Source organism: Cladophialophora yegresii, assembly GCF_000585515.1.
Source record: "Cladophialophora yegresii CBS 114405 chromosome Unknown aczIN-supercont1.2, whole genome shotgun sequence".
Classification (NCBI taxonomy): Eukaryota; Fungi; Ascomycota; class Eurotiomycetes; order Chaetothyriales; family Herpotrichiellaceae; genus Cladophialophora; species Cladophialophora yegresii.
Window position 1 is genome coordinate 9,627 of NW_006913046.1, and position 18,638 is coordinate 28,264.

The window sequence follows — 18,638 nt, forward strand, 5'->3', positions numbered from 1 at the left end:
GTCATTGGTATTGCTGAACGAGCATAGCGCTGGAGGTCATGGGGAAGGAAGGGGCGGTGGTCTGACTCTCAGGCAGATCGTGGAATAACGGCAGAGCGGCCAACTGCGGTCTGCACATCATATTCGCTTAAGCCATGTGGCTTAGCGCCTAGACCAATCAAACGGGCCTGGACCTGCCGCGTAGCGGTACTCCAGCCTTGTGCGACAAGATAATTACCTGTACGGAGTATTGAGCAAGTTCTCCCCGAACAGCGAATTTTCAGCGAGATCTCCGAGCTTCGGCTATTTGATCAGCTCCAACGCGCAAGGAACAGTGCTGCATGGAGTACGAGCTTGGAGCTGTCAGCCTGCTGACGGAGTCGGTGTATATAGTAGGGGACGAGCAGAAGAGAGGGTTCCCACACTAACACGACAAGTAACTGGAGCCTTCAAGCACGTTCGTCGCTCATCGCTCGGCGCAGGCAATTTATATCCGAGGGTGCTCCGAACCATCCCTCACAAATGTTCATTAACAATTCGCTGCAACTGAATCACACACCGCAATCTACACTCTTCTGCCTCACCGACGTGCTCCAGAACGCGACAAGCGTCTGGTACTTCCACACACTGTGACGCATCGCGGTTTTGCTGTCGTGTTTCCGACTCATGACTTGAGTTTCAGGTCTGGAACGGATACCCTGTACCAGGTCTTTTTTATCTAGTCGAACAATAAGGTCCGCCATGTTCTTCCTCGTTTCCCTACTGCCGCAAGAGACCTTGAGCATGAAGGACGAATACACTGTTACTTAAGGTTTTGGTCACGGTCGTGCAGTTATTGAGGTCCAATCGCCTATGCAGAGCATTGCTCCTGTATGTCTATCCTTCATGAGAACCATCATCTGGCCACTGACTTGCTGAAAGCTAGCATGGGATGACCTGACCTATCTCAGCACTATTTGTCCTTTCACGGCATGACTTCTACCCGATGCCGACAAAGGCGTTGATGCTCATACCTCGTTTGCGGGGGGCTCCACTATCGGCATGCATACACATTCGGCATCTGCCCAGGGACGGCCACCAAGCATATCAACATGGAATACTTTGAAATCGCTATGGAGTAACCTTCAGGTCGTCTAGTCAGGACCTGAAGTATCATGGGATGCCAATTTCAAGTTCTCGGCATGCGCAGAACAAGATCTCTCCCCTGAGCCCCTCAGTCTTACTCAAATCATCTCTTCTCGTTGCCATACTCCGAGTCATTGCTCTTCTCACCCCACAGTGGAGCTCTTGAGAAGCCCTTCACAGCGATCCTCGCGACAAATCGCCTTGTCGTCCTGTGCATCCTCAACAGCCGATCGACCAGAGCTGATTCAGTGTCCGAAGTCCCGCGGGAAGCGATCTCCGAGACCCCTGTCGCCGCAAATCCGCAGACCAGAGCCTCGAATCGAAAGCGGCTCACTGCTTGCTACCTGTGTGGACTAGGAGCCATCCAGGGCGTTATGGAAGCTCTCAGAATCAGCTACGAAGGTCGGCAAAGCTGAAGTCATGACAAGCGCCATCGACTATGTAAATCAGGCGGAGCTCCGATCCGACGGATCACCCATGACATCGAAACGCTGCATAATCGTGTGCTGCACCTTCGGACACTTCTCCCGTGTGAGTACGGTATGCCTCAGAGCTATATGACGGCAGTATCCTAGTCCGCGTCAGTCCTTCTGCGAGAGAGTCTACGAGCGAGAGAGAAACGAGAAGCGTTTAGCACAGCGTTCAAGAAAAATCTTGCATATGTTGATTGCCGCTCAAGACTTTGTCCATTTGTGAGAGCACCGATATCCGTCACTGGAAAGTACAAGACACAGTCCAAGAACTTCTGTAGCATTTGATTATTCAAGCGAGGTGGGTGTAATCAGGATACAGCATGGGATTCCGGAACCGAGAGGCTATCTACGTCTGTTCGCGTTGTGCTGACCGACGTCTACCGAGCTGCACTCGAGCCTTTTTGTTAGGCGTGAAGACACATCATGAGAGACCGGCGTCAGCCTATGTCGGCATATAGAATAGTTACAACCATATAACCCTTGCATATTAATCGCCATTCTGGCTTTGGCGAGATTGCAAATGTAGCAGCTAGTTGCCTGGCTGGTTGCGGGGGACCGAGGATGAATTCAAGGCAGGCTATCCGCTCAATACTCGACACCGTGCGGGGTCGTCGGCGCTCACTGTCGGAAATGGACATATCATGTATCATTAGGGACTTGATGGTCACTCTTGAGAAGCCTGCGGATAAACATATGCGTCTTCACGACTACCTTGTGGGCAAACTCATACAAGCTTCTTGCCCGTTCTTCGGGAATTCTGACAGGTACCTCCCCGAAACCAATTCTCTGGCCAAGAGCAAATACATGGTCATATTATATCTTTCATTCGAGACACAAGAAGCTGCAGAGCCAATCTGGCTCGAATAATTAACACAGGCGAGGTCAAAGCCCGCACAAAAGCATCCTTGAGATGGCGTGGGAAGAGGAATTTGAGTCTGCCACGAAACCTGGGCCAGGCCGGAGAATTTTGGGCGCTGTCGTGATCGCAGCCGATACCTCTGGTAACTGGTTGCCAACTCAACATTGGTTCAGCGACGTGCTGAGACCGCAGTAGGAAACACAGTGCATCGCCATGCCAGAGGCTTCACGTCTGTTGACCCCGAGACTGCTAAACCGATGAGTGAGGAAACCACTTTCTGGATCGCGTCGTGCACAAAGCTTTTGACCACTATTTGCGCACTGCAAAATGTCGAGCAAGGGAAACTGGTACTCGACGATGATGTCTCCGAGATCCTCCCCGAGTGGAGATCCCCAGACATCTTGACTGGTTGGGACCACGGCCAGCCACAGTTTCGGAAAGCAACAAAGAAGATCACATTGCGTCAATTGTTGACGCACTCCAGTGGAATGGGCTACGACTTCCTGTCGCCAGAACTCGCAAAGTGGCGGGAATGGCGCGGAGAACCAGTACGCCCCGGCGGAGGTGACATAGTAACATCACTCCTCGCCCATGGCCATGTTTCGAATTCTGACTTTGGCCATTGCAGACTATACAATACTTCGCCCCTCTTCTGTACGAGCCTGGCGAGAGCTGGGCGTATAGTGTAAGCATCGATTGGGCTGGCAAGATGGTGGAGCGAGTGAACGGAGGAATCAGCCTCGGAGAGTATATGCAGCAAAACATTTTTGAGCCTCTCGGGATGACTTCGTCTGGGTTCCGCCCAGAGAAGAACGAGAACATTAGCAGGAACTTGTGCCCGACGACAAAACGGACACCTGAGGGAGATCTGGTACCCACCGAGCCGTACGCCATTCAGAACCCCAAGGACGATCTTGGTGGTGGTGGGCTATATTCCGCCGCGCCGGACTACGTGAGAGTGCTCACCTCGCTGCTGAGGAACGATGAGAAACTTCTCCGGTCGGACACAGTGAAATCGATGTTCGCGCCGCAACTTTCCGACGACAGCCACCTAAAGCCACGGTTGGGGAGCCACTCGCAGGACCGATGTTTCGAGCCGGAGTGGACAGCGAAGCTTGGAATTTCGGTCTTGGAGGCATCTTGAACATGGAAGATGTGGATGGCGTATGCAAGAAAGGGACACTGACCTGGGGAGGTCTTCCTAACTTATTTTGGGTTTGTCGAAGCTTCCCCCTGAACATTCAATGAAAGCTTACATATCCAGTGGATCGATCCTGCAGCAGGTAATTGTGGCATGTATGCCTCCCAGATTATCCCCCCAGGAGACGCCGAATCGATTGCCCTGGCGGTTGCTTATCGAAAGGATATCTTCGGGAAGAGCCTTGCACATAACTGAGGTGGCATACCATCCACGTATCGGCGAGCTCATGAATGCCAGATGCTGTAGGCATTTTGGAACACTGGGTTCTGTAACGAACTCAGCGATCTCTTGGGTGTGCAGCAGAACATAAACAAGTTGCCACTAAAAGCTATACCATGGTTCATGGGTAGAAGCTAGTCCCTGTAAAGAGGCAGAGATGGAGTTCAATGTCCGACGAAGTAGCCTTGCCGTTTTCGTTGGGGCCTATTACGCAAATAGTCGAAATGCAATAGCACTGGATCCGGAAAGTCGCGTGAGATTGGATGCCAAACATTGATTCGAAAGGTATTGAGCATGGGTATTCCAATGTCACGGCTCTCCTTTTCAGCTGCTACCGGAACCATGAGAGGGTTGTTTGGCATCCCTTGCGGAATATGCCCGGTCTTGACGAGTGCTGACCAGCAGCCTCGGTCAGAGATAAACAGCCGGTGAACCTGCCTCCAGTTTAGCAGGTAGGTGACAGGTGACGGGTCTTGCTTAAGTCACCAACAACACCGATTCCGCGATATGAGACGGCTGGTGGTGATGGGACTGATTGGCTGAGCATCACTGAGGAGATCAGCTAGCTCCTCTCCAATACCAGGACCAAGTCAGCTAGCTGGGGAAAGTGCAACGATTCTCCCGTGTTTTGCGCCCTTCTGATGACATGCTGACATGTGCATGGTTCCCGGCAGAGGATCTTTTGGAATACGGATGTCGATCTAAGCATTGTTCAGGTAGCTATTCAGGTCGGTCAGGAAGATTTTGACGAGCAAACTTACCATTTTGGCTTGCAGACCAGTCAGACGACGAACTTCTCAGATGTGCGATTCAAGTCTGGTTCTTTGAACCGCGGCGGGCGCAGAGTTGCCGCCGGGGCTGACACAGGCTGCAGATATATCGCTGCTGGTCTTGACTGAGAAGGTATAAATGGACCTCTTCGGCCACGTGGACTTCGTCAACAACCTCCAACGAAATATCAGACCGGACGCCTGTTTCCCCCTCACGTATAATTCACTATGCCGACAGGAGGTTGCCTTTGTGGCCAGCTAAAGTATGAGTACGCCGGAGAGCCCGTCATGAAGGTATTTGCGATTCGAACGCGTCTCTGAATGTGGCTCACTCTTTCAGGCAACGTGCCACTGCATAACTTGCCGCCACGTGAGCGGAAGCCTCTTCACTACCAACATCGTCGTACAAGAAGGAAACTTCAGGGTGACAAAGGGAACGCCCAAGACATATCAAACTATTCAAGACAGTGGAATGATCTTGAAGTACTCGTTCTGTGAAAACTGTGGTTGTGTTATTAGCAAGGTTGGAGATGCTGAGACATTCCAAGGAGTGACTCTCATTCTGGCCGGTTCGCTTGACGATGAGTCTGATGTAGAAGCTGCAGAGCCGGGGGTCGAGTTCTATGTGAGCAAGCGGGCTTCCTGGCTTCCGGCGCTTGCAGGGAAAGGACAAATGCAGGAGTTTTCGTAAAGCTACAAGCGACGTTCAAGTGATCCGGAGTCACACGGAATGCGGTCGCGAGATGGCGCAAAGTTGGAGATGCATCTCGGGAGACTTTCCCCGTTTTGGGAGGGGAAACTGCGCTTGTGGATAGTGGATTGCGTCGACAGATACAAGGCTCTTCTTCGCCAACACCAGAATCAATCATCTTGAGCCAATGCTCGTATGTCGAGAGTCTCCTTCGAGGCCAGTCCCATCGGTTGAAAAGGATGCGCACACAATGGATGAGCATACGCCTCTCATCTCAACCGTCTACGTGACCCGACGCCCACGGCGCACCCCACATACGGCCTTCAAGCGATTCTGTACTGTTGCGCTTGGGAGCTGCCTGTTCGCTATTGCCATCTGCTTTCTCCTCCCGGTCGCCATTTCTCCTCGTGGCCACGACTCTGTCTCGTCCTACGTCCCTTGGTCTCGTCCATATCCCGCATCATGGCCTCAAAGCAACGGGCTTAGCTTCGCTGAACTAGTGGACCTATTACTGGAGACACCGAACGCAGACAAAGCTCGTGCATGGAGTGAATACTACACTGCCGGGCCCCATCTGGCTGGCAAGAATCTCAGTCAAGCCCTGTGGACAAGAGAAAGGTGGGAAGAGTTTGGTGTCAAGACGGAGATTGTTGCCTACGACGTCTTTATTAACTACCCACTCGGCCATCGGCTTGCCTTGCTGGATGGGAAGAAGGTCAAGTATGAGGCTTCTTTGGAAGAAGATGTACTCCAAGATGATCCGACCACCTCTCTGGAAGACCGCGTGCCGACTTTTCATGGCTACTCTGCCTCCGGTAACGTTACCGCATCATATGTGTATGTCAACTTCGGCACCTACCAAGACTTTGAGGATCTTCGCGCTGCAAATATAAGCTTGAAAGGCAAAATTGCTCTTGCGAAATACGGTCGTATCTTTCGTGGTCTCAAGGTCAAACGGGCCCAGGAACTGGGTATGGTCGGAGTGGTTATGTACTCTGATCCGCAGGAGGACGGAGAGATCACAGAGGAGAATGGGCACAAGCCTTATCCTGACGGACCAGCAAGAAATCCGAGCAGCGTGCAGAGAGGGAGTACGCAATACATAAGTGGGTTTGCAGAGTCGTCCTTTGACTAACGATTGCTGACAGGTGTTTCTCCAGGCACTCTTCCCGGCGACCCAACGACCCCTGGCTATCCCTCTAAGCCTGGCGTCCCTCGCGTCGATCCACACTTCTCTACTCCTCAAATACCGTCACTACCTATATCTTACGCCGATGCTCTTCCTCTCCTCAAGGCTTTGAACGGATATGGCCCGAATGCCACATCCTTCAACAAATACTGGCACGGTGGAGGTCTGGGGTACAAGGGTGTGGAATACAATATCGGGCCCTCACCAGATTCGGTGGTTCTCAATTTGGTCAACGAACAAGAGTACGTGACGACGCCGCTCTGGAACGTAATAGGAATCATCAATGGCACTGCCAAGGACGAAGTGATAGTCGTCGGCAATCACCGTGATGCTTGGATTGCAGGAGGGGCTGGCGATCCTAACTCAGGCTCAGCGGCACTGAATGAAGTCATCACGTCCTTTGGAGAGGCGCTCAAAGCAGGATGGAAGCCCCTTCGAACAATTGTCTTTGCGAGTTGGGACGGTGAAGAGTACGGCCTCGTCGGCTCGACTGAATGGGTTGAAGAATACCTCCCCTGGCTTGCTGCGAGCACCGTTGCATACCTTAACGTGGATGTGGGTGCTCGTGGAAAACACTTTGATGCTGCCGCATCTCCGCTGTTGAACAAACTACTCTACGCAGTCACCAATTCGGTTCCTTCTCCGAATCAAACTGTCCCGGGCCAATCCGTCGGAGATACTTGGCATGGCCATATACGTACCATGGGTTCAGGGAGCGACTTTACAGCATTCCAAGACTTCGCAGGAATTCCGTCGCTTGATTTTGGCTTCGCCAGCGGGCCGAAAGACGCAGTTTACCACTATCATTCGAACTACGATTCCTTTCACTGGATGGACACTTACGGGGACCAGGGATGGCTTTACCATGTCACGGTGGCGAAGGTGTTGTCACTGCTCATTGCCCAGTTGAGCGAGACACCTCTCTTGTCCTTGAGCGCTGGAGATTATGCCCAAGGCCTCAAAAACTATTTGGCTGATGTGAAAGAAAGGTCAAAGTTGCAATTGACCGGATCGAGCTTCAGCTTCCACGCCCTTGACAACGCCACCGCGGGATTCAAGAAGGCAGCTGCAAAATTCGATGATTACACAGCCGACTTGACAGACAGACTTGCTGAAGATGTGCCATGGTGGGACTGGTGGAAGAAAGTCAGGCTGTTCTATGAGGTCCGGAATGCGAATGAGAAATACAAGGCCCTGGAACGTCAATTCCTGTTCCCTGGCGGTTTGGATGAAAGGCCCTGGTTCAAGCACGTGGTCTTCGCGCCAGGTCGGTGGACTGGGTATGCCGGCGCCACCTACCCGGGGCTCGTCGAGAGCTTCGAGGACAAAAACTTGACGAACGCTCTCAGATGGAGTGAGATCATTCAGGAGAGGTTGCGATCGGCCACCAGGTTGTTAGAGTAGCTCGAGCAGAGTATATAAACAAGTACTCCAAGCTCGTCGCACCTATGCTCCAATCTTTCCCTTCGCAACAAGTCAGAAGCGGACACCATCCTGGCTTTAACAGATCTGTTGGTGGCATTCCCGAGCTGATTATCTCGCTCCTCGCTCGTCAACCGCCAAGATGAAGTAAGACGAGCGACTACTAAACTCAAGATTACGCAAGTAGCGAACCAATGCCGCCTGCAGATAGCTTATGAATCAGGCACCCCTGGAATCATGGCTGACCGGCCTCCGAATCTCTAGGCACAGTTTATGACCAACGAAATGAAGACAAGCAGTGGTCGTTGTTCGTCCGCCGTTTTATTGTCTGTCCACAATCGAACCGGGAAATACAAGAGCTGCACGAAACAGAGCCGCCTGGTAAATCGTTGCCGTCGCCAATCGCTTCGACAAGTCGCCGCCATTTTACTTTGCTCCTCTCGTTATGGCAGGGGGCAGACGCTGGAAGTCATAGCTTTGAGAGAGGAGCAAGCATAGTGTCCCTCTTACCAGAGGTGCCCGATGTCTTGACGACGAACGGTATAGGCAGTATTCCCCTGCTCGCTTCTGGTGGCATTGCGGATGCTCGTGGTGCTGCCGCTGCCTTCACCCTGGAGCATCCGAGTAGTACTTGGGACCAGGTTTCTAGCCGCGAGAGAGACGAATGTACCGCCTGGCTATCGAGACCTGGTGCTTGCTGCGAGCGATGGCGCTACGAGCACGGTCCAGAGCAAGTTGTTCGACAATGTGACTGGACAGAACACTTGGCTAGATGCTTATGATGGGAGAAGCCTGCCCACGGAAAGTTACAGTGATCAAGTACGAGGGGTCGACATGGGTCACATCCGAGAAATGCATCGAAAATCAGTCACAGGTACAGATGCTGAATTCGGGACGACAAATCGTGCGAACGTCTGGGTGGGGGCTAGTGTGGGTCTTGTAAACAAGCTGGAGAATGCAGCAGATATTGTCGAAGAGGTCAGAACAGGTGTCACGCAGGTCTTGAAGAGTAGCACCGCTCGCCTGTAGTTTGGACGTGTTTTGTAATATCCATGGACCCTTTTCTGTATGCGGGCATCCAATACGCCGTGGACGATGCCTAAGCGTACGTCCTGCAAATGCTTCAATTATATGCTGTTCCACCGACCCCAAATCCGCTTCTTGTAGCGCCTAAGTCGCTGCTATATCTCCTCGCGCCGTGCGGAATCACACCCGGACCCAGCCCGATCGGACTTGGGACTCGTCGGAGTTGTAAGCTTTGCCGCCGAGAAGGAGGATTCGAAGGTCGAAGCAAGCTGCCTTCTGGGGTGGGTTGATCGTCCTCCACGGCATCCTCGAAAACAGAAGAAGGTGTATGCTTTCTGAGATGTGCATCGGAGGATGAAATAGCAGAAGCTTTGGCGTCATCGTCCTCCTCAATATCCATCTCATCGTCACTTTCATCCTCTTGGGAGTCTCCGAAGCCCTCCATCTCGACCAAGAACCAGACTGGAACAGCGCCGATGATTGCCACCAAAGCCAATGTCCACCAAGAGATGATCACATATCCAATATCCACACCTTCTGTGAAGGTCCACCCAGCTAAAGCCGGGCCAGCAGCTCTCCCGAGAGCAGAAATACTTGTTGCCACTCCGTTGAGAGTGCCCAGAATTTTCAGACTAGCGGCGCTGTTGGTGAGAAGGATGGTCGAGCAGGGAAACGCAAAGATACCGCAAAAGCATTTGATCAACATTATCACCATCATGACTCCTTGCCTCTGAGAGTTAGTTGGCAAAAGAGCTGTATATGGTGTCGCAATGTAGGCCAGAGGAAAAGCCACGCAACAAGCTTTGAGGCAATTCAATACGCCGTACTTCCTAGCAAACGGCGGAAACACGAAGAATTGGATGACCATGCCGAAAACACCGTAGACAGTGAACAGCAAGCCTATTTCCTTCGAGTCGATGCCGAAACCCCCTGCAAACTTGAGGGGAAGATGTACATCTGGATCATGAATCGATTGCACCGGATAATGCATGAAGATAGCTAGTAGCTGATCATAGGCCACGGAGTGCATCTGCGAGGGCGTCAGCTTTGGTGTCACCTTCGGCAATGAACAATTGGAATCATCGCATTCTTGCACCGTGGCGGCAAACATACAGCAAGGAATGTATAGACAAGCAAATTGATATTTGATTGTCGAGAGAAGACCTCACCCCATCCCGGGGCCTGTTTTGGCAGGCTGTGGATAGCATGCTGCGAACCGGACACTGGCGTCGACATCTCGCTAGACATGCCAGAGAGAAAGGCCTCTGACTCTTCGTTGTTCACCAGCGTCCGCTGGTGTGGCCTTCGGACGCAAGGGCGGGTAAGGAGTCTGCCGAGGATAAGACCATAGTCCCGCTGCTTTCTCCTCTCTTCTAATGTTTCGTGAAGGAAAAGAAAGCCTGCCGTGATGCCGCCCATGAAGAGAACACTGATCAGAAGATTTGGCAAGGCGAAGGGATATTCCTGCAGTAGCTTCATCTTTCCGAACACCTGGGGATATCGTTCCACAGGGTGGACGAGAGATCCACCGACCGATGGCCCAAACACACTACCGACATTCCACACCAGCGGCATAATACTGAACGCGCGAGGCTGCAACTCTTTCTGTGGGACCAACTCCGCAACGGCCGTTCTGATGATCCCAACATTCCCATTTGACAAGCCCTGCAGTGACCGGGCTATAAAAGCCCAGGCAAGATTCTTCGAAAACCCGAATAAGATGCTGGACAGCATCGTACAGGTCAAGGCAACGATGATGATGGGCTTCCGGCCAAAGCGATCTGAGGCTCGACCCCAGGCGACTCCGGTGAGGCACTGCGAAAGGGAAAAGGTAGCGGACATGAGGCCGGCCCATTGAGCGATTCGGTCATCTCCGACGTTGAATGACTGTATCATTTCCGGCTGTTCTCTGGTCAGTCGAGAGCGCATTGAAATCAGAGATGCAAGACTTACGATATATGGGTAGACGGATGTCGATGCGACCGGCTCTGCGAGGCGACATGCGGCGAGAATGAGTAGTTGTTGCTTGGGCAGCTGAAGCGGCCGCTTCGCTCCTTTCGCCATGACTTGAATCCGGCCCACAGACGGTCAGAGCCATGGAACTCAGGCTGTATCGCAACCAGGACGTCAGGAAGGGCGCAGAAGCGGTCGGAGACAAAGCAGGAAGACGAGCAGGCGGCGATGGTGAGAGCAGATGTCAAAAAACCGGTCAAGGCGCAGTATGGCCGGGTCCCACCGTTGCTGTGCTTGTCACATTGTGGTCATGGGGATTGTGACCGCATCTATCCAATCCTCGGCGATTGGTAAGAAATTGTGTGGAAACGGGCGGCAAAGGAGGGGTAGGGAATCGGCAGGCGGTAGTCGGCGCCAGAAAGCTTGTTCATAAAGGTGCCGAGTTCCCGGCTTGCGGATCCCCATTCATATGGTAGGACACATGGGTTATGACCAGCCGATGACCTGGCTCGACCATCGATGGCATACCTTTTGACTTGACTCTGAACGGTGAGCGTCGACACCGCTAACATGCCAGCATGAGAATCAGCACGGCAAGGAATTCAATATTAGGAAGACCATGTGGCTCGCGGAATACGTCGGGCGACTGTGTTGCATACTTTGATCTCAATCGAGCTCAATCGATGGATACCTATGCTCGCGGATAGTCGTTTCCTGAGCCGACTGTGGTGACCGCGACTCTGGTTAGCTGTGCATCGAATGTTCATGTTCGCATGTGGTGAGTGTGGCACTTACTTTAATGCCATAAGTCTCCTACATAGTCGAGAAGATCTTTGGTATGCTCAAGCCCCAAAGTCGATGTCACACTGAGATAGGCGGAGGATCAAGACAATCAAGGCAGGTTCATGCCATGCAGCGACCAAACAATCGTGAGTCGAACGGCGGAAGAATGGGGCTGGATGAAAGCCAACGGGCCTGAGATGTTCTGTCTGTTCCTTGGCCGTCCACCACGGTTTCCTGCACGAAGTTAGGCAGAGGGAGTCTTCTACCGCCAACGCCCGGAAAATTTTGGAGCTTGCCAAACCTAGACACGACTTGAGTTTGCAGTCAAAGAGAAGTCAGGCCCATCTGGTCAGGTAGAATCGCGCGCAGGTCGGCGAACGGGTTAATTAGGCTGTATCCCTGCCGATGCCTGCCTTGTATCGCGCCAGAGCCCGCTCTCGTGCTTTTTTATGATCAACCATCGGTCTTGGATACCCATTCACTTCGGCGATCTTTGCATAACCCCGACCATACGGGTCATGAATGCCTTTGTCCTTGATACCCGCAAGCTCAGGAATCCACTTACGTATATAGTTTCCTTCCAGGTCGAATTTCTCACTTTGAAGCAACGGGTTGAAGATTCGAAAATATGGCTGTGGATCGACTCCCACACTCGCAGAGAAGCCCCATCCGCCGTTATTTGATGCGAAGTCACCATCGATGAGGTGTTCCATAAACCATTTCTCCCCCATGCGCCAGTCGATGAGGAGGTCTTTGGCCAGGAATGATGCCACTATCATACGACACCTGTTGTGCATATATCCAGTGTGCCTTGCCTGCCGCATTGCCGCGTCGACAATAGGAAAGCCCGTATTTCCGTCTGTCCATCTCCCGAATTGATCCAAATCATATTCCCACTCAATATTGCTATACTCTGGCTTGAACGGTTTGTTCATGCTGTGGAAGAGTCAGCTCAGGTACCACCCTCGGGAGCGACACTCACCAGATATAAGGCCAATGGCACAGCACGTGCCTGTAGAACTGCAAAAGGTGGTTAGCTGGCGTGTACGTATCATGGGGGCGGAGATGTGAACGTACATCTCTCCAAGCCACCTCCCCGATCCACATTGAGTGTCCTTGTTTGCGGTCGTCGGTCAATCTCTTAGATGGTGCGGCGTCACGAGCTTCACGAACCACAGTTCGTGCCGCGAGAGTGCCCGCTGCCAGATGTGCGCTAAGATTCGAGGTGGCGTTGCCTCCCGGGAGATTCCTGTGTTCATGGTATTTCAGAATCCTTTCCAATATGAACTTGCTCAGTCTCGCCCGAGCCTCATGTTCCCCTGCAGGCCACATTGTGTGGAATCTTGTCTTCTCTTCCTCCCTCAGCTGTTTCGACTTGGGTGCGTCTGGAATCTTGCAGGCGAAGAGGTCAGGGTAGGCTTGCAGTGTAGCTGGAGGGTTCTTCTTGGGAGGGGGAAAGGCGTCCAGTTGTTCCGGATGTTCGTTGAGGTATGCACACCATTTGCGGTGCCAGGGGCTGTAGACTGAAAGTGCACCTCCAGCGCCACTTTTGAGGCAGCCAGGCTGAACAACGCATGTATCGTGGATAACATTGAAGGATATCCCTTTCCCCAAGCAAGACCTCGTCAACGTGGCCTCTCGCCTGAGCTCGTCGACTTCATACTCGGCATTGCAATACACATGGCTCGCACCCCAGATTGTACAAAGCTCGATGAGTCTCGACGGCAGTTCCCTTCTCCTTTCTACCGTCTCGACGTACAATGGAATGTCAAGCTCGGACAGATCTTCTTTCAACTTTTGGAGGTTGCGCAGGATGAAGTCAACGCGGATAGGTGCGGTCAGGTGTGCCTCGAAGTCCTGAGGCGATATCAGATAGAAGCATAGCAGAGGCAACTGATGCTTCGCTGCTGTCTCGCTCGCCAGGTGTAAGGCTCTGTTATCCATCGTACGAGTATCACATTTGTACCAATGGACGACACATTTGCCAGGAAGGATGCTGTCGCGCTGCGGCTGCGTCTCACTGATGGCATTCTCCAACGTCTCAATTGGTCGCTCAATCTTGCCAGCGTTGTATGCCAGAGCGCGCTCATTGATCATCTCGGGAGGATAAAATTTGCGCAAGACGATGCCATACTTGATTTCGTTAGTTGAGTCTTTCTGTTGGTCACTGGTCGGCTGGCTGGTCCGCGGTCGTTTCAGGTCCGGCAGAAGAGGATGTGTGGTTCCAGATTCTTTGCGTTTGTATGGTATCATGTTGTGGGCGCTACGCACACACGGAAACAATGTTATTCTCAAGTCGCGATGCGTGAAAATTGGACAGTGACCACGTGTTAGCAGAAAACAGTTTGACGCTAGAAACAGTGGTATTGCGGCCGACAACGCGCTTGTTTCTCGAGCCAGGGATGGAGCAAAGGGTCCCTGACCGGCACTGGTGGTGACGTCAATACGAGATCTGATCCGGAGGCGAGATCGATCTACAGGACACCCCACACTGGGCCTGCAGTAGCCTGTACGAAGCTTAGCCAATGAAGGATTCCAAGGGACTGCGACGGAATGCCAGCACCAACAACGCGATTAGCCACATCCGCTGTGTGGTTGGTGTGGTCACACAGCAGACCTTTGAAGGACGGCAGAGGGCGGTAATCTCAAATTTTGGTATCGTGGAGCCGTGCGCACGCGAGGCAAATTGCAAATAGGAAGAAAACGCCAAATTGAGCAATGCGAGATCATCGTGTGCCTTCATCCGCTAGCTTTTTAACAGATTGAGTTATCCACTGCATGATTACTCGTAAACCCAACAAGCTGGATGCTGCTCATTGCCCCCTGCCGCCACCATGAGCCACCCATATCGTCCTTTTCTCAGATGATGATATACACAAAAATCCCAGATCCCCGAGAGCCATCGAGATAGTGCCAAACTCCTTGCGCCGTCGCTGTTTTATGCTTAGCCTTCCAGCTAGCCGGGATTTCAACCATAAAGGAGTCCGCCGCATAGAGCCAGGCTAGCAGGCATGTGCCAGGGCCTATCCACCTCCTCGGGAGTGGGACATCGGGCAATAATCACTGCCTCGGCACAGATGCACCAGGGGACACTGAGCACCGACAACTGGTAGAATCCGACGTCGATGATTATGATAGAGGCGAGACATCGTCAGTGTCTACAATTCCAGTATCAGGTCGTCTCCGTGGCAGTTGACCATTGTTCAAGTGCGGTTCCTGATTTTGTCCCAGGCGAGTCACAGCAGTTGAGCTGCCTTCATTTTCTTCTTCCGGAATCGTAGCGCAATACTTCTTCAGGACTTGTTTGAGCGCCGGTCGTCGGATCGGCTTGGCCAGAAAGTAATCCATGCCGGAAGCCATACACTCGTCCTCATTGGACTTCTCGGCGAATGCCGTAAGTGCAACGATAGGCGATGTAAATCCCATCTCTCGAATGAGCTTGGTTGATTGAATGCCGTCAAGATTTGGCATCTGCACATCCATGAACACCAGATCGAATCTTTGTCCGCTCACCATGGATTCTCGAACTTTGTCGAATGCTTCTTGTCCGTCTTTGGCAATGGTAACGTCTGGACGAATTAGTAGTGAGTCGCTGGTGTAAGAGGACGAACTTACCATAGACGTCTTCTAGCCTCAACATACGCAGCACCACTTCCTGGTTGATCTGGTTGTCTTCGGCGACAAGCACACGGACCTTTCGACCCTTCTGAGCAGCCTCGTTTTCTACTTTCTTCATCTCATTGAGCTTGGCTTCGGGCGAATTGGTGCTTTTCGTCTCCTTGGCGACGTAAGGCTGAGTGAAGCCAACGATCCGTGGTACGTCCGCCAGTTTGGGTTGGTCGTCCCGGGTAGACGGCAGAGATGTCGTGGAGCCGGTATGGTTGTGCATCGTTGATTCAGGCGGTGAGTCATGTAAGGGCTGCCCGACCAGGCTGCTAGCCTTCGAGAGCGATCTGTGCATTGAGGATGCCATTGACGGTGACCGTTCGGCGACATAGCGTAGAGGAATGCGCATAGTGAACTTGCTGCCGACACCGACTTTACTGTCAAGAGAGATATCGCCCCCCATCAGCGCTGCTAGTTGAGCACAGATACTCAAGCCAAGTCCAGTCCCTCCATATTTCTTGCTGAGACCTAGGTCGCCCTGTACGAAGGGCTCGAAGATCATTTTCTGTTGTTCGGGCGGAATGCCAGGCCCGGTATCGTCAACTTCGAATTCAAAGCTCAAATCTTTTGTGTTCACGGGAGGTGGTGACATCGACCTCTGCCTCTCAGCGACCTTGGAGATGTGAGTAGTACCACCAGCCACGGTAATGCTAAGTTTCGAGTCCTCGCCAGAATTAGAGTTGGAGTGATTCTTCTCGTGTTCTCCGGTTTCGGGAGCGACCAGGGAGCCATTCGACATCCGCACGCGCTTGTTACTGGACGATTTGGACTTCCGGGAAGCCAGTGACGATTTCCGTGCGCTGCCGGCTCGACTCGGAATGTTTTCGACGAGCCCCGTGCATCGCACTCGAACAGTAACCGAGCCATGTGCTGGTGTGAACTTCAAACTGTTGCTGACGAAGTTCATCAAGACTTGCAGGATTCGATTCTTGTCGCCCCATAAACACATGTCTCGAACACGACCTGTTCCAACAGGCCCATATAGCTTCTCGCCTGAAGCGTCCGACGAGTCCCCAAAGGCGTCATTTGTGCCGAGGAAAAGCACCTTGAGATCCACCTGCGCCTCTCTGGCTTGTTTCTCAAACGTTGGTATTAGCTGGGTGCTCAGATCACTCAACCTGAATTCAGCTTCGTCGATCGAAAGCTGTTGGCCGACCTCATTTTTGCTGAAAGTTAGCAGGTCCGTCAACAAATGAAGCAGCAGATCCCCCGACTTGTAAATGGTGTTGAGGGTCGAGCGTATCCGTCCCAAATCATCTTCGTTCATGCAGACGGTCGTGAGGCCCAGGATACCGTTGAGCGGTGTTTTCAATTCGTGCGATATGTTAGCAATGAAAAGGGTCTTGCTCTGATTAGCGGCTTCGGCAGCTTTCTTGCTCTTCTCGAGCTCCGCTGTGCGTTCCCTGACTCTTTCTTCGAGGCGTTCATATTGCATCGTCAATTCGTCAGACATTTCGTTGAACGTTCGCGTAAGCTCAGTCAGTTCATCGGTGATAAAATGCTTGCGTTCCGGAACTTTCCGCGGTATCCTGAACGTTCTGCGCCGCCGTGGAGTGTTCGACCGTTCCGATTGCCTGGACTTTGTGATCCTGGTGAGCACACCAAGAAAGCCTTCCTTCCGCGCGACTTCTCGTTCATCTGCGCCCAGATTGTCTTCCTGTTCTGCCTCTCGCTGACCCAAAGTGCTCGAATACTCGCTGTTATCATCTGGCTGGTAGGGCTCCACGGTTTTAGCTGTGGCTGCGGCTAGCTGGCGGATTGGGGTGATAGAATAGTGAGCCATGGGGAACATGACGAGGAGAAGGAGGCCCGTCACGGAGAAGACACAGATCAGAACAACATCACGCAGGTGAAGGATAGGCTCCACGACTTCATGGTGTGACTGTTCTACCACCACGATCCAGTCAAGATATCTTGTGGACAGCGTTGCGTACCCAGCAGAGACTTTGGTTCCATCCTCGTTGCGCGTAGAAATGTATGCACCTGCATTGTTGATCGCCTTGTTTTGTTTGGTCCAGGCTGATACGACGGCCGGGTACTGTGACATGCGGAATGGATCGGAGGAATTGTTGATGCCACTCCGTGCTTGGTGACGATTAGATAGAGTTGCGTTGCTTGCGGGCGGCAAGATAAACCTGACGTTTTGTTCCGCGGCATATTCCTTGCTGGAGCCACGGATTTGCTGATCAAAATGATTATTCGGCGTGGCTGGTCCTATTACCAAGGTCTCTCCGGTCTTGTCCAATCCCTCAGGTGACTGCTGAATGGCGAAGATCAGATCGGTGTTGGCGACCACAGTCATCCAACCAAGTACATCTGAGCGAGACGTGTTGTTGATCAGCGGCACCGTCAATGACAAGAGAGAGTAGGTCTCGTTGATGACTAGGGGCCCCAGAAACAGCGTGTCGTCGGGATCGACGATTCGACCCTGGTAGTAAATGGTGGAGAAGTTGGTTCCCGGCTTTGGAGAGCCATATGTCAAGTTAGGATACAGTGATGGCGGATATCCCCAGCCAGGATCCCCCAAATACACCGCTGAACCGTTTGGGTAGTTGTAGGGCAGCTTGATGGTTCCGTTCAAGCCACTCGCCGTGACATTGAGCAAGCCGTCAACTGCAGTCTGGTTGCCATCAAATGCGTTGGGGTACAGAATGGCCTGAACAAGGGTGCTGCCGTTGGCAAGGGCGCCCTGAAAGTCACTGACAGACCGCGACCAGTTCTCATTGCTTGTGTTCCCAGAGTTGTATCTTCCCAATGCACTTTGTATCAAAAGTCGCGTGCTGATTAGTCTCGACTGCGAATCGAGTAATAGCAAGGCACTCGAGATTTGTGCCGATTTCAGAGACGCCGCCAGAGATAAGCCGGACAGTCTAATGTTCGTGATGAAGCTGTAATTTTGAAACCAGACAGCCAGGGCCAACACCATAAGAGACATAAGCGAACAAAAGAGGACAAGCAGCCCAAGCTGCTCCCGTATCGAGATCCGCATGGCGGAGGTATGACCACCCGTGCTGCTTTTTGCATCTCCTCTCAGAAACCAGGGATGACTTCGGTCGTTGGTCAGCTCCGCGGTCGAGTCATCATGAACGCCGCATGCCAGCCGCGGTGAGGAGAAAAGATGGCCTTAGGGAACAAGTACGTTGCGCTCGGCGGTCGAGACGGAGCTGAGGCGAAGGGGAGGACGTTGTCCGAGAAGACCTGTACCCTTCGGCAGACAGCAGGTATTCTGCAGAATCGAAGCTCGTGTGAGGCGGACGATGAAGTCGCGTTGGCTTCGGTGGT

The 18,638-nt window shown here is 52.5% G+C and overlaps 7 protein-coding genes across 7 annotated transcripts; 4 read left to right on the forward strand and 3 right to left on the reverse strand.

Annotated features, from left to right (window-relative positions):
• Positions 1-2,487: 2,487 nt before the first annotated feature.
• On the forward strand, positions 2,488-3,580 carry A1O7_01932 (beta-lactamase; the record flags this gene model as incomplete). Its single annotated transcript, XM_007755968.1, has 3 exons — positions 2,488-2,578; positions 2,629-3,008; positions 3,065-3,580. 3 exons carry the CDS (start codon positions 2,488-2,490, stop codon positions 3,578-3,580), a joined length of 987 nt encoding a protein of 328 aa, XP_007754158.1.
• A 1,274-nt stretch (positions 3,581-4,854) lies between these two features.
• A1O7_01933 (uncharacterized protein) lies at positions 4,855-5,317 on the forward strand (the record flags this gene model as incomplete). The annotated part of the gene is made up of 2 exons (XM_007755969.1): positions 4,855-4,920; positions 4,967-5,317. 2 exons carry the CDS (start codon positions 4,855-4,857, stop codon positions 5,315-5,317), a joined length of 417 nt encoding a protein of 138 aa, XP_007754159.1.
• A 250-nt stretch (positions 5,318-5,567) lies between these two features.
• A1O7_01934 (glutamate carboxypeptidase II) lies at positions 5,568-7,910 on the forward strand (the record flags this gene model as incomplete). Its single annotated transcript, XM_007755970.1, has 2 exons — positions 5,568-6,423; positions 6,478-7,910. The coding sequence occupies 2 exons, from the start codon at positions 5,568-5,570 to the stop codon at positions 7,908-7,910; spliced, it is 2,289 nt and encodes a 762-aa protein (XP_007754160.1).
• An 852-nt stretch (positions 7,911-8,762) lies between these two features.
• Positions 8,763-8,957, forward strand: A1O7_01935 (uncharacterized protein; the record flags this gene model as incomplete). The annotated part of the gene is made up of 1 exon (XM_007755971.1): positions 8,763-8,957. The coding sequence occupies one exon, from the start codon at positions 8,763-8,765 to the stop codon at positions 8,955-8,957; it is 195 nt and encodes a 64-aa protein (XP_007754161.1).
• A 94-nt stretch (positions 8,958-9,051) lies between these two features.
• A1O7_01936 (uncharacterized protein) lies at positions 9,052-11,018 on the reverse strand (the record flags this gene model as incomplete). The annotated part of the gene is made up of 3 exons (XM_007755972.1): positions 9,052-9,984; positions 10,068-10,856; positions 10,908-11,018. 3 exons carry the CDS (start codon positions 11,016-11,018, stop codon positions 9,052-9,054), a joined length of 1,833 nt encoding a protein of 610 aa, XP_007754162.1.
• A 1,058-nt stretch (positions 11,019-12,076) lies between these two features.
• On the reverse strand, positions 12,077-13,943 carry A1O7_01937 (deoxyribodipyrimidine photo-lyase; the record flags this gene model as incomplete). Its single annotated transcript, XM_007755973.1, has 3 exons — positions 12,077-12,626; positions 12,673-12,710; positions 12,768-13,943. 3 exons carry the CDS (start codon positions 13,941-13,943, stop codon positions 12,077-12,079), a joined length of 1,764 nt encoding a protein of 587 aa, XP_007754163.1.
• An 876-nt stretch (positions 13,944-14,819) lies between these two features.
• A1O7_01938 (uncharacterized protein) lies at positions 14,820-18,345 on the reverse strand (the record flags this gene model as incomplete). The annotated part of the gene is made up of 2 exons (XM_007755974.1): positions 14,820-15,259; positions 15,306-18,345. The coding sequence occupies 2 exons, from the start codon at positions 18,343-18,345 to the stop codon at positions 14,820-14,822; spliced, it is 3,480 nt and encodes a 1,159-aa protein (XP_007754164.1).
• Positions 18,346-18,638: the final 293 nt, after the last annotated feature.